Source organism: Peromyscus maniculatus, chromosome 1 (assembly GCF_049852395.1).
Source record: "Peromyscus maniculatus bairdii isolate BWxNUB_F1_BW_parent chromosome 1, HU_Pman_BW_mat_3.1, whole genome shotgun sequence".
Lineage (NCBI taxonomy): Eukaryota > Metazoa > Chordata > Mammalia > Rodentia > Cricetidae > Peromyscus > Peromyscus maniculatus.
In genome coordinates, this window is record NC_134852.1 from 196,132,833 (window position 1) to 196,146,903 (window position 14,071).

General features: G+C 40.9%; 1 protein-coding gene across 2 annotated transcripts in view; it reads left to right on the plus strand.

Moving 5' to 3' along the window:
- The first annotated feature begins 2,802 nt into the window (after window positions 1–2,802).
- Abcc2 (ATP binding cassette subfamily C member 2) overlaps window positions 2,803–14,071 on the plus strand; it is a 61,092-nt gene continuing 49,823 nt past the window's right edge. The window contains exons 1-3 of one of the 2 annotated variants that reach the window (XM_042263944.2): window positions 2,803–2,891; window positions 3,385–3,482; window positions 5,217–5,390. In XM_042263944.2, coding sequence (XP_042119878.2) covers window positions 3,453–3,482; window positions 5,217–5,390 — 204 coding nt within the window. In that variant the 5' untranslated portion in view covers window positions 2,803–2,891; window positions 3,385–3,452. Of the gene's footprint in view, window positions 2,892–3,119; window positions 3,197–3,384; window positions 3,483–5,216; window positions 5,391–14,071 lie in introns of those variants that run through there. The other variant, XM_076563140.1, reaches the window with a different exon arrangement.

Sequence of the window (14,071 nt, forward strand, 5' to 3'; positions counted from 1 at the left end):
TAAAAATATCTACCTTTTAGAATTGTTGAAAGAAATAAATGAAATAAAAAGGAGTGCCTAATGTAAAAATGTATTTATTGTTTAAGAAATCTCTAATGGCCAGACATGATGGTGCATACCTGTTATGTCAGCACTTAGAAGGCTGAGGCAGGGGGCCATTTCTAGCTACATAGAGAGACTGTCCAAAAATCCTAGAAAAGAACATTGTAATGGTGATGACATGTTATAGATATCCATTAAATGCAAGTTCTCTTAATGCCTGCCAGCCATTGATGAAAACAACGAAGATGGGCTGGAAAGATGACTCAGAGGGTAAAAGTGCCACACAAGCCTCATGGCCTGAGTTCGAGCCCCAGAACTCCTAAAAGTTGTCCTCTGACCTCTGCTACGTGTGTGCAGTGGCATACATATGCCCACACTCACACACACAACACACATCTCACATATGCACAGTGCACATCCCTCACAAACAATAATACTAATTACAAAAGGTTTTAAAATGATGGTGACGAGAGCTTCTAAGAGCCTCGTAGAATACCTGTTACTTCATTCTGTTAATTTCTTTGAATATGTAATTGTTCAACTAAAGATCCATGTTATCCAATCTTAAACTATTCAGAAAAGTCATGATATATTTTGTCAAATGCCTTACTGAGCTCTTGATACATGCCTGCTGGTCATTTAAATGCTCTAGAGGGTCAATGACCAGCACTAAAAAAAAAAAAAAAAAAAAAAAAAAAAAAAAAAAAAAAAAAAAAAAAAACCCTATAATAAGATATTTAAGATATCAGTGCAGAAAAGCCGTTTAATTATTTGGTGGTTTAAAACAACAGTTCACTTTTCTTCATAATTATGTGTTCTGATTGGATGATTCTTCTGGTTCTCTTTCCTGGGATTACCGCTGGGTCAGCATCTGCCTGGAAAGTCAGCTGAGAGGTGGATTGTAGATGGAGTTTCTGTCCCGCCTGGTCCTGCAGCTGTTCAGTCCCAGATAGACATACAAAGGCTTATATTAATTATAAAGTCTTTGGCCTATTGCTCAGGCTTATAACTAATTAGCTCTTACACTTAAGTTAACCCAAGTTCTTGGAAATTGCCAGTCTTGGTGCCCAGCCAGATTATGAATGACCTAATCTCTCTCAATTTGACCTGTTTTCCATGGAGTAGCTAATCTTTTAGTTAGGTCTTTGTCATAGTATAACATTTGAAGAAATGAAGAGAAAGCGAAAGAAATTAATGAGTTCTTGGGCTTGGGCTTCATAACTTACCCAGCATCCTCCCTGCCACCTTGTCCTGATCAAAGCAAACTCAGTCACTCAAAAAGTGGGAACGCAAGTTCTTCTTGCTGGAAGGGTTGTGAAAATTTCATGGCCATAATTTATCACAGCCACTCAGGCATCTCTTGACATACTCAGCTTTTTTTTATCCAAATGCCATCCTTTTCATCAGAAACCAGCACCTTCTAAAGTCTAGTAGCTATTGTTCTCACTTCAGTGGGACTGTCTCTGGATACCCACTTGGGTCCTTGTTGGATGTCACAATGTCTGTTGAGCTTAACTGCTTCTGTTGATTACCACTGTTGTTTCCTGCTCAGGACTATGGTAAATGTAGCAAAGCCCCCAGTTTAGAAAAAAATGTATTTCCATTTTTGTGTTGTATTTCACTAGGAGAAAATGAAAATGTGATATATGCTGAATATCTTCTAAAATTTTAGGCATTTTGTTTTGAAAACATTTACTATATACAAAGATGTCATTTTAATACAGAACATCCTAAATCAAGAATACCAAGACATAGCTACTGACAAGGTAAACACCATACTTTAGAGGATTGTGTAGAACTATTTTTGTTATCAATACAAGTGCAAACATAGTTCTGAAGTTAAATAGCAGAACTCATTTATAATGTCTTACTTCAATAAACAAGAATATAAGGTAGGTGTAGTGGTACTCAGGAGGCAGAGGCAGGCAGATCTCTGTGAGTTCTAGGCCAGCCTGGGCTACAGAGTGAGTTCCAGGTCAGCCAAGGCTACACAGTGAGACACTATCCCCAAAACAAAACAAAAACCAAGATATATTAAGGAATATATTAACTTGTTTTTATTATCATCAAAACAGCATGTGCTTTACATGGAGAGGGGACAATACAGAGTTGGCATAGAATTTTGGTTTTGCAAGGTAAAAAGTTCTAGAAATTGGTTAACCATGAGTCCACTTAGCACTGTTGAAGTACATACTTAGAACTGGTCATGTTGATAAATTTTGTTATGTACTTTTAAATGTTATTACACAAATAATACTTAATAATTATGGAAAAATACAAACAAATAGAAAAGAAAAATTACCTATAATCCTATCAGCTAAGATTAATATTTTATTGCCTAAATTATATGTCTTGTTTCATAATGCTTTTTGCTCTTTTATATATCTTGACCTTTTCAAATAAGTTAACTTATTTAAACCATATTTTATGTTTATTATATGTTCTTATTTGAACATTCAGAGGAATGTATATTTAACATTTCTGTGAATTCTTAACAGTTCAAACAGAAGTGAAGCTCCACGTGTAGAGATGTCTGTCCCTCTGTTGACGTTTTTTGTAAGTAACTAAACTTGTAGTAGAATATTTTAAGGGGTGTTACTTTTGTTCATATTGCATTTGTTTAACTCTGTGAAGCTGTGTTACTGTGCCTGTATAAAACACCTGATGGTCTAATAAAGAGCTGGTCAATAGCAAGGCAGGAGAAAGGATAGGCGGGATTGGCAGGCAGAGAGAATAAATAGAAGGAGAACTCTGGGAAGAGGGATTGGAGATCTAAGATCAAGGAGCCAGAGGAAGAGGATGACTCCAAGGGCCAGCCACCCAGCTACACAGCAAGCCAGGGAGCAAGAGTAAGATTTACAGAAGTTAGGAAAACAGGAAAAGCCCAGAGGCAAAAGACAGATGGGATAATATAAGATAAGGAATGCTGGCTAGAAACTAAGCCAAGCTAAGGCCAGGCATTCATTAGTAAGAATAAGCCTCCGTGTGTGATTTATTTGGGAGCTGGGTGGTGGGCCCCCCAAAAGAGCCAAAACGACAACAACATAAACCCAGGAGAAGGACAGCATGCTGGGCTCCTGACTTGCCAGCTGCACTAACACCTTTGGTTGGTTCCTTCTGTAGATGGCCCCACTCCAGGGGCTTTGGGGAACCGGTAAGCCTCCCTGTACCTGTCCATGTACCTGCCATCCCAGCCACATGTTTATCCACTGGGATGACATCAGCAGACTTTCAGCAGAGTTAACTATTAAGTGGTTAGGATGAAAGGTCAGGAGCCCTGCCTTTAATTGAGACATGAGAATGGGAAAAGCGCATTGCCCCTTAACATCTGCTTTCCTCCAGGAAAGGGTAAAGAAGAACCAACACAATCGCAGAAAAGTCGTCATTGCCGGAGTGCTCTGGAAGTCATTATGGAAGAGTACTGCAACTCTACTTTTTGGGTGAGAAATTACATTTATTCTCACGTTTCCTCTTCTCAAACTCATGGGCATCAGTATGAATCAGTAAATTTAGAAGTGTATTTGGCCTAAAGTTTAGTTTAAGAAAAAAAATCCTAATTTCTCTACATGATTGAACCATCTGGGAAAGATATTACAGTTTATTCTTAAGCTGTTCGTTTGCAGGTGATTTTCTTGAACTGTCTAGCTACAGAAGCACCTTCTATCAGAGAAATGGTGAACAATGCAGTATCTTCAGTGCTAGGAATGGAATTGTTATATTTCCATTTTTGTTTGCAGGGTAGGAGGAAAAGGAGAAGGTGCATGTCTGGGCCCTTTTGGAATGTACTGATGTTGATTGAGATGATAATTATGTGTTCTAGGGGTGCTGTCAGCTGAGGTTATAGACTATGAATTGAGGCCAGAATCATAAATTTGGGCATTATGAGCATTGAAATAACTTTTGTCTTTTTTGAGACAAGGTCTCTCTATGTGGCTCTGGCTAGCCTGGAGTGCTCTATGTAGACCAGGTTGGCCTTGAACTCACAGAGAATCCACCTGCCTCTGGAGTGCTGGGCTTAAAGGTGTGTGCCACCATCCCTGGCCCGGGATCATTTTCTAACTATTAGAAGTGCGTAGCACTGGCTTTAGAGAAGGAAGGAGCACTGGAGAAGGCCCGGCGTTTTGGAGGGGGGAGGATTAAATAAGGACAGCACATTGCAGAGCCATGGAGAGCTGGGGCTTCCAGGACAGAGCACATGGCCAAATGGCTTGGTGGCTGCAGAGTGAGATTCTAAGTGTTGTCTGCAAACCCTTAACGCCATGTTCAAATATGTTAGGTGAGTTTTCTAAATTCTAAAGTCTGGGGACCTTCCATAGTGATGAGAGGAGCAGGAATGATATTACAGACAACCCTGAATGTATAAGGAAGAACTTAAGCCGCCAGGCCTCCATGGCCAGCACATGAAGACTACCAGAAGGGAGCAAACCATCTTTTGAGAACCCCCTCTGAGAATTAGTCAACAAATCATCTTGGCAGGCTCTTTAACCTTTCCTTTAAAGCATCAGTACCAAGAGAGCTACAAAACCGTTTGAAAGAATTTATGGAAAAAGAGAAATCTACCTTCTCCTGATTCTAATACAGGGACCTCCACCCAACTCCATCCCCAAAGACTCTTTCATTTATTACATGCAGAGTATAAAACATGCTTCCTGTCCAAGAGTGCACTGTCACTCCTGCACCAAAATGTCCCAGGTCCCCTTGGCTTTGATAGAAGCCTTCTCAGCCATCATAGCCTATGTCATAGTACGACTAAATGTCCTGTCTGTCTGCCACCTGCAGCTTAGATTATCTGCCACCAGGTGACATGCTCTTACACCTGGGAAACTCTTCTCCCCTTTGCATAGAGGAATAGTCTTTCTTCTTCCTATACTTCGCTAAATATTTTAACAAGTTTTACATGGACTAGTAAGTGTAGAAATCACTTAAAACTGCATGAAGGTACATTTTTAGAGGTGGGATTGCCAGAAAAGGCCCTAAATGTTATTAAATGGTGACTTTGTATTAATGTAGCATATTATATTAAATGATGAGCACAAAAATACAGGTAGTTAAAAGGTAAAGCTTGCTGTAGACACGGAGTTGAATTCCAGTTGTTAGGAAGCATGTGGAGAACGCTGAGAGGATGGACATCTTTTTAAAACTATGAATACAGTTTTTTCCTTTCGGTCCCCCAGAATTCCTCATTACTGGACAGACCGGATGCAGACCTGCCACTTTGTTTTGAACAAACTGTCCTCGTGTGGATTCCCCTGGGCTTTCTTTGGCTCTTGGCTCCTTGGCAGCTTTTCAGTGTCTACAGATCCAGAACCAAGAGGTCATCTCTAAGTAAATTCTACCTTGCTAAGCAGGTACAATAGCTCCACTATTTTCAAACTCCATTTCCTTGGTGTTCAGGTGAGGCATTTTGAGGAGGGGGGGTAGTGTCTTTGTCCAGTCTCTGAACAGTTTGCTGGGTAATAAATACTGTTTCTAGCCGAGCCACGCTGGAGTTCCATCTATGCCTCATCCTCCATGCATTTGAGACGTGAACAATGGGTCACCCATCTTTATGCTGCTCTGATAAACCAGGGGGCTGTAGTTCAGTTGGCACCTAACATGAGATGCAGATGAACTGTATAATGTATCTTTTACACCCATCTAACAATCACTTATTTCCCAAAACTTAGATCTGACATGGGTTTTTACATTTTTCTCAAGTAGTTCCCTAGTCAGGATGACCAGGCATGGTGGGAAAAAGCGGGCTAGTATGCATGGTGACAAGTCAGGGCACAGAGTAATGGGAGGGACATAGGCTCTACAGAGATCCCGGGAGGAAGGAGAGAAGGAGATCAGCCTGCTCCAGCAGCCAACTCAGTGAGTGGCTTGTGAGGCTGTGAAGTTTCCTAGAAAATCTACCGGCTCCTTCTTTGACAGCTTCTCTTCTCTGTCTTCTGTCTGTCCTCATTTCCAAAGAGGATTTTAGGAAAGCGAATTAGACTCCCTTGTTTAGTGAACTTCTATGCCTGTGGCCTATTGGAGCCTGGGGCTTAAAGGCAAAGGAAGCTGGATTCATACTCTGTTTAAACATTCTGTTTAACTCGAATGTGCACATCTCTACAGAGAAAACACACACTCTCCTAGTCTACCCATCCGTCTTAATCCAGTCTCTGGAGACCCATTTAAAATTTGTATTCTGGTTTTGGTCCCTATTCCAAGGGTGGCAGGCATAGCTTTAACTTCTTAAAAACGTCGGAATTGGTTCCTCCTCTCATCCTAAAGTAAGAATTCACGTTTTCTGTGAAAATCTGCCTTCTGACTTCAACTTGCTTTTCTTCTCAGCCTCTCTTCTCCCCGCCTTTGGACTGTTTTGTTCTTTGACTTCCTGAGTTGGTGCTGCTCTAGCTGTTTAGTCACTAGTGTGGTGCTATCTCACCTGGCCTTAGTCAGTCTGCCTGGTGCTATCTCATTTGGACTTAGTCAGTCCCCTTGAGCAACATGAGACCTGCTGACTCCCTGGGTTGGTTTGTTTAAAGATTCACTTCAGTGAAGAGCAAACTGAATTTTAAAACAAACAGTAATAGCTGTGGAAATGCTGAGTTGGATCCAGAGGTACAGCAAAAACAAACGGGTTTGAACCAGTAAGATATGGGGATAATTACAGAAGTATAAACTAAAAACATTGCCCAACTTGTCATGAAAGGTTCCAGCAAGCAAGACCAAGATAAGAGAATGGAGTTATTCCAAGGGGGGGGGGAGGGTTTAGCTAAGTAAACAGAAAAAAAAATCTAGTAAAAATGGCTAACTCATAATAGACAGGACTTCAGGGGGATGTAATCCCTGACAGTGTCGACACTGAAATGAGATGTTCCATCTGTTCATGAAGCAGTAGACGTAGACATCCTTAGTAATCGGTAGATTTAGCTGGAGTGCCTCATCATTCATAAAGCACTGAGAAAAAGTGGATCTTGCCTTGGGAGCTGTATTAAATAAGAGTGAATAATATTCTCTTCTTTAATACCAATGAGATACATTGCTTTATAGAAAGTTGCATCTTACATACATACAAGTAATATTATATGGACTCAACAGGTTATGTTTAGGAATATAAATGTATATACAGATACATATATGCACACAATAGTAATTAATGGAAAAAGAGGCCTTGACTTTGAAGAAGAGTTGAGAACGGTATATGGGAGAGTTTAGAGGGAAGAAAGGGAAGGGAAAAACATTGTAATTAAATTATAATCTCAAAAATAGACAATAACAAAAAAGGAAGTTGAGTTTTAGAAAGTTTTAAAGTCTGTCCTTGTCTGAATTCTGACAAATCAGAGATCAGGATACAAAAATATTAGGTATTTAGTGAACCATTAAACCACCATGTGTTTTCCTTTGCAAACTGAAGTGTGTGCATGTTTCTTTGATAAGAAGGAATATGTGGTTAATGTAGGAAGTGTGGGAACTCCAGAAAAACAGCAAGAAAATGAAATATATTGATAATTATATCACTCTGATACATTCCAGATTAATGCTGTCATATATTATCATCTATCTTTTAATGTTTTTTTAAATTTATTTTTATTTTGTATACATTGGTGTTTTGCCTGCATGTATGTCTGTGTGAGGTATTGAATCCTGGGAGTTACAGACAGTTGTAAGCTGCCATGTGGGGGCTGGGAATTAAACCCAGGTCCTCTAGAAGAGCAGTCAGTATTCTTTTTTGTTCTAATTAAGAATTTTTTTTAATTTATTTTACATACCTATCACAGATACCCCTCTTCCCTCCTCCCACCCCACCAGCCTTCCCTGCTCCAACCCACCCCACTCCCCATTCCCTCCCACAGTAAGGTAAGGCCTCCCATGGGGAGTCAGCAGAATCTGATACATTCAGTAGAGGCATGTCCAAGCCCCTCCCCCTGCCTCAAGGCTCTGTGAGGTGTCCCACCATAGGTAATGGGCCCCCAAAAGCCAGTTCATGCACCAGGGATGGATCCTGATCCTACAGCCAGGGGCCCCTTAAGCAGATCAAGCTACACAACTGTGTTGCTTATGCAGAGGGCCTAGTCCAGTCCCGTGGAGGCTCCACAGCTGTTGGTCTAAAGTTCATGAGTTCCCACTAGCTTGGTTTGGTGGTCTCTGTAGGCTTCCCCATCATGATCTTGATGCCCCTTGCTCATAGCATCCCTCTTCTCTCTCTTGGAGTGGACTCCCGGAGCCAGCCTGATGTTTGGCTGTGGATCTCTGCATTTGCCTCCATCAGTTGCGGCCAGTGCTCTTAACCGCTGAGCCATCTCTCCAACCCTATTCTTTTTTTTCAAGAGGTAAAAATATACAAATCAAAAGCAAAAATTTCTTCTTCATCCTCCTACTTTGAAGTCCTGTTCTGTAGAGGCCTCAGTTATAATGATTTTGATGGTTATATCTGTATCTGCCAGTGATGTATTTACATGTATATTTTTCATCTATCAAGTAATAAACGATGTACTTCTGCCCAGGAATTGGACATGGTGCTGTGGCAGGGCCTGGGGAGAAAGAAATAACTGGCAGAGCTGCTATCTTCCCATGGGCATGCAACACACACACACACACACACATACACACACACACACACATGCTGAACACCAAGGTTCAGTTAGTCAAGTCTTCCAGCTCTGTCCTGTCCTGTTTCTTCTCACATTTCTGGTCTTTTTATTTTGGATTTTTTTTCCCAAGTATTTCTTCTACTTGTTACCTTCATACTTAAATTTAAATTCTACCTCCTGATGCACTTTTGGAAAACATTGGATGATTCGTGCTCTCAAATTTCTTAGATCCCTCATTGTCAAATGAGGCTTTTAGAAAGGCCAGCCGTAAATCTCTAAATCTTTGCATCTCTAAGGTGCTGCACATATGCTTAGGAAATTCTAGCTTCACATTTTTGTTCAGCTCTGAAGAGTTTGCTATATTTTCCCTTAGAGTCTTGTGTTACTAAGAATTCTTATTCCTGTGATCCTCGCTAGGTGCTTTTTATTCTTTGAAATCTCATGAATCTGACTTCACACATCTTTACCTGTTCAGTGAGTCTTTCACCCTAAAGACTCGCAGCTTTCTTACCGCTGAGAAATTCCTATTACTCTTTTACTTCCTTCCTTCCAACTTGGAAATTCTGTGTCTTCAGAGTTTCTTTTAGATAGATGTTGAATTCTCTGATGGATTTTCCTCCCCAATTTCTCTCTCTCTCTCTCTCTCTCTCTCTCTCTCTCTCTCTCTCTCTCTCTCTCTCTCTCTCACACACACACACACACACACACACACACACACACACACACACTCATACTTTTTTCTCTTTTCCTCTATATGCTACGAGATTTTTTCAATGATTTCTTCCAGTTGTCCTAAGAATCTTTATTTTAATATTCAGCAATTGTTAAGAAATTTTCTTAATTTCTAAATATATCTTTTCTTAAAAAGCCACCTGTTTAAAAGATAGAGTGTCTTCTCAAATCTGTCTTAGAATATTAGTTTTAAAATTCTCTGCACTTGCTGTTTTCTGTCTGACCCCAGAATCAGTTGTTCTGTTTAATGACCTTGTCCGTCTTCTTTGCTTCCATTGTTTTCCACAATTTCCTAGCATCTCCTAACTTCATTTGCATTTATATGTGAAAGTCTAAGTTAACACAGACAGCTGGGTAGACCTCTTCTTTTTGTGTGTTAACCTCCACAGCTGGCCTCTCCCTGATGGGAGGCCTGATATTGAGCTCTGAGCCCTTGACAACTGTCTGGGTCCCCTCACCAGCTCCCCTGGGGGAGAAACAGCCTAGGCTGTGCCTGTCTGCCCCATGTAGAGGATGTGAGATGAGTTTATCTGGGTACCAGGAGTCCCACTCTGTTCCAGGCCTCCCCACGACAGCACTCACGTTCTTTAGAGAGCACTCAGCTTGCTTTAGTGATTGACGTGTTCAGTGGGATCTAAGCCATGGAGTGGGCGTGTGGGAGGAAGGGAGCAGCTAGCATAACAGAACCAGTTGTGAACATGGAATGTCGGTTAAACATTTACCTTGTGTCCTGTTATCTGTCCTTTCTGGGGTAGTTTTTATCTTGAGTGTCTCCCAAAGGCCCATGTGTTAAAGGCTGAGTCATCAACGTGTGGTGTTATTGTGAGTTGGCAGAACCATTGGGGGTAATGTAAGGAGATCTGATCTTTAAAGACATGCCCTTGAAGGAGAACAGGGGTGCTGGTCCTTCCCTAGCTTTCCTCTTTGCTTCTTAGCTGTCACGATGTGATCAAACCTCTTCCACCAGGTGCTTCTATGGCACGTTCTCTGCTGCTACCAGCCCAAGTGACCACAAGCTGAAACCATGAGTTAAGATAAACTTTTCATTGTATAAGATGTTTGTCTTAGGTATTTTATTCATGGTGATGAAAAGCTGACCAACAGAGGAGACTACAAAGAATATATTTGTATCAGTTAGGGCTTTCACCACAGCATTTCTGTTTAATTAGTCATTAAGTCCAGAAACATCAACAGATGGCTGATTGTTTTTATCAGTTTTCTTGTAATCTCGGTGTATCAAACCTCTTAAGCTAGTGTATGATTGTAAGATGGCTGCAATATCTCCATGCAAACCATCAAGTCAGTATCCAGAGGCTAATGAAGGTGTCAGGCAACTTTTGTGCATCATTTAAAAAATATTACTGAGATTATAGTTCATGGGCTATAAAACTAACTAAGGTGTGAAATTTGATGGCTTTTAGAATATTTCCAAAATTATATGACCATTGTTACTGTCTAATTCCAGGATGATTCATCACTCTAAAACCAACCCTGAACCCAAGCTGTAACTCTTCACTTCCTCCTCATTCCCATCCCCCCCCCCCCCCCCCCCCCGTCCCCTGGTAACTGCTAACCTGTTTGCTGTTTATAGAATTTCTCTACTCAGGACATTTCCTGTATAAAAAATTATATAATATATAGTCTTTACTCTCTAATATTTTACTTAACAAAGTATTTTTAGGTTTATCTATGTTGCAGCATGAATTAGTATTTCACTTCTTTGTAGATTTATTTTTATTATAGTAAGTACAAGGTTGCTATTCGTTATTACTAGCTACTCTAGAACCTTTTCACCACCTCCAAGTAGAAACTCAAGCGGTTTCTTCTTGCTGGCGATCTCCTGTCTGAGCCCCTGACGACAACAAACCTACTTCTGGTCTCTAAATGTACTTGATTTGTCTATTTCCTATAGAAATGTAATTACATACCTATGTGACTTAGAATGTGTGCCCTTCTGTTGATGACTTCTTTCACACAGCATAACATTTTAAAGATGTATCCATGTTATAATGTACATCAACACATCATTCTTACGACTGAAAAATATTATATGGCTAGACCACATTTTTTAACCCATTCATCAGTTGATAGACATTTGAGTTGTTTTCACTTTTGTCTATATTAAATGATACTGTTAGGAACATTTATTTATTAGATTTTTTAGAGGACAGAGCTTTCCAATTCCTTAGGTACATACTTAGAAATAGAATTACTGAGTCATCTTTTGAGGAACTTAACAAAATTCCAAAGCACCCATACCCTTTTATGTTCCACTAGCAATGTTGGGTGTTTATGATACTAATTTTCATCAGGACTTATTACTGTCCATCTTTTTCATTTTAGTTAGATGAAGTGATGTTTTGCTTTTTATTAATTCTGTGTGGGTGAAAGAGAAAGTGAGTGTGTATGTACATGTGTATGCAAGTACAGAGGCCAGAGGAGTATGTTGGGGTCTCTGCTCTGTGACTCTTTACCTCACTCCCTTGAGACAGGGTCTCTAACTCTAGCTGGAGCTAGACTGGCAGCCAGAAGTCCCCACCAATCCTCCAGCTTCTCCCTTCCATCCCCACCATCAGGGATGGGGTTACAGGCCCACAATGTAGCCATGGGATTTAGCATCTGTCAGCTGTGGCCACACTGTAGGCTGGAAGAAAAGAGGTGTAAGGTGGATGCTGTAGGACAGGCCGAAACACCAGCATAGCGGCAGTGAGGTCAGCTCACATTCAATGCTGCCTTTTGAAGGTGCATTTTAAGCTTTAGTTTCTCTGCTATTTGTAGCCAGACTTTCCTGACAGCCTCCAGCCCCCAAATAATGATACGGGGACTTCTTATTAATTATGAAAGCTTGGCCTTTAGCTTAGTTTTGTTCCCAACTAGTTCTTTTTTTTTTTTAAGATTTGTTTATTATGTATAGTGTTCTGCCATTTATGTATGCCTGCAGGCCACCAGATCTCATTACAGATGGTTGTGAGCCACCATGTGCTTGCTGGGAATTGAACTCAGGACCTCTGGAAGAACAGCCAGTGCTCTTAACCTCTGAGCCATCTCTCCAGTCCCCAACTAGTTCTTATAACTTAAACTAACCCGCTTTTGTTAGCCTATGTTCTGCTACATGGCTTTTTTTTTTTTTCAACCTTTCCTCCATTCTGTATGTCCAACTTGGTCTGCATCTTGCTGGTGTCTTGGTGAGCCTCATCTCCTTGAGTTCCTTTTTTTCCCTGGAAGTCCCACCTATTTTCTCCTGCCTACATATTGGTCATTCAGCTCTTTATTAAAACAAACAGAAAGTGCCTTAGGCAGGGACACATCTTTCCAGTTTATCTCACAAGAGCTACTGTATCTGCCACTATTAATAGTTTGGTTTTTTTCTTCTAAAGCATACCTGACCTGCTGATGTCTTAGTTACATTTACTATTGTTTCCATAAAATAGCCTGAAAAAGTAACTTAAGGAAGAAAGAGTGTATTTTGTTTTCAAGGGTAAAATTGACCATGGCAGGGAACTCCTGGTCTCAGGAGCGTCAGGCTGCTGGTCACAGCAAATCTACAGTCACAAAGCAGAGAGTGATGATGCATGCATCTGGATCATTTGTATAAATACACATCGTATACACAGACACTTCATGGTCAAAGCTAAGGCCACAGTTCACTTTTTCCTGTATTTGTGGGCGGTGGGAGCAGAAAGGGACGTGGAAGGAGGGGGTATGAGAGTAGAAAAGGTCCTTGTTTGGAGACGGAGACACTCGTATAACTTCTCAAAACAAGCAGTAACCCCCATCGGTGCTGGGTGGGTCTTTAGGACAGTGTGAATAATGTTTTAGGAGCTCATGGACAAAAACACTGGGTGGGGCGTGAGGGCACCTGAGATGAAGTAATTGCAGTCTTTTGCAACATTAACTTCAAAGGTTTTGTGAGGCCAAGACCAAAGGACCGTGACCAAAGGCAAGAGTGTCAGAAAGGTTGCAATGTTGAAATGGGTTTTTTAAAGATGGAATCTGGTACTCACTCTGTAGCCTAGGCTGCCCTGACTCGGTCTTCCTTCCTCAGTTTCTGAGTGCTGAGATTACAGGGTCCTTCTAGGTTTGAATTCTCCTTTCATACTTAGTACATAACTTTCTGTTTCTGTGCAGCAAGTGACCTCCCAGATTAAGAGCTTAGAGAATAGGGTGCGTGCGCGCGTGCACACATAAGCATGTATGAGTGTGCGTGTGGAGGTCAGAGGTCAACCTCTAGTGGTGTTCCTTGAGCTGTCCACCTTGTTTCTTTTCTTTCAGAAACAGTCTCTCACTGGGACCTGGGGCTTACCAACTGGGCTAAGCTGGCTGTCTGAAAAGCCCCAGGATCCTCCTGTTTCTGCCTTCTCAGAGCTGAGATTACAAGTGTGTAATATCAAGCGTTTTTTTTTTTTTTGTTTTTTTTTTTTTGTTTTTTTTAGACAGGGTCTCATTATGAATTCCTGGCTGTCCTGGAACTCACTATGTAAACCAGGCTGGCCTCGAACTCACAGAGATCCGCCTGCCTCTGCCTCCTTAGTGCTGGGATTAAAGGTGTGCACCGCCATGACTGCCCATGCCCTATGCCTAGCTTTTCTTCATGACTACTGAGTATCAAACTCAGGTCCTCATGAATGGGTAGCAAGAACATTACTGACTGAGCTCTCTCCCCAGCTCTCGCTCCATTTTTCTTTGACATATATATTTGTCTTCTATTTTTTAAATAAAAAAGTATTGTATGTTGA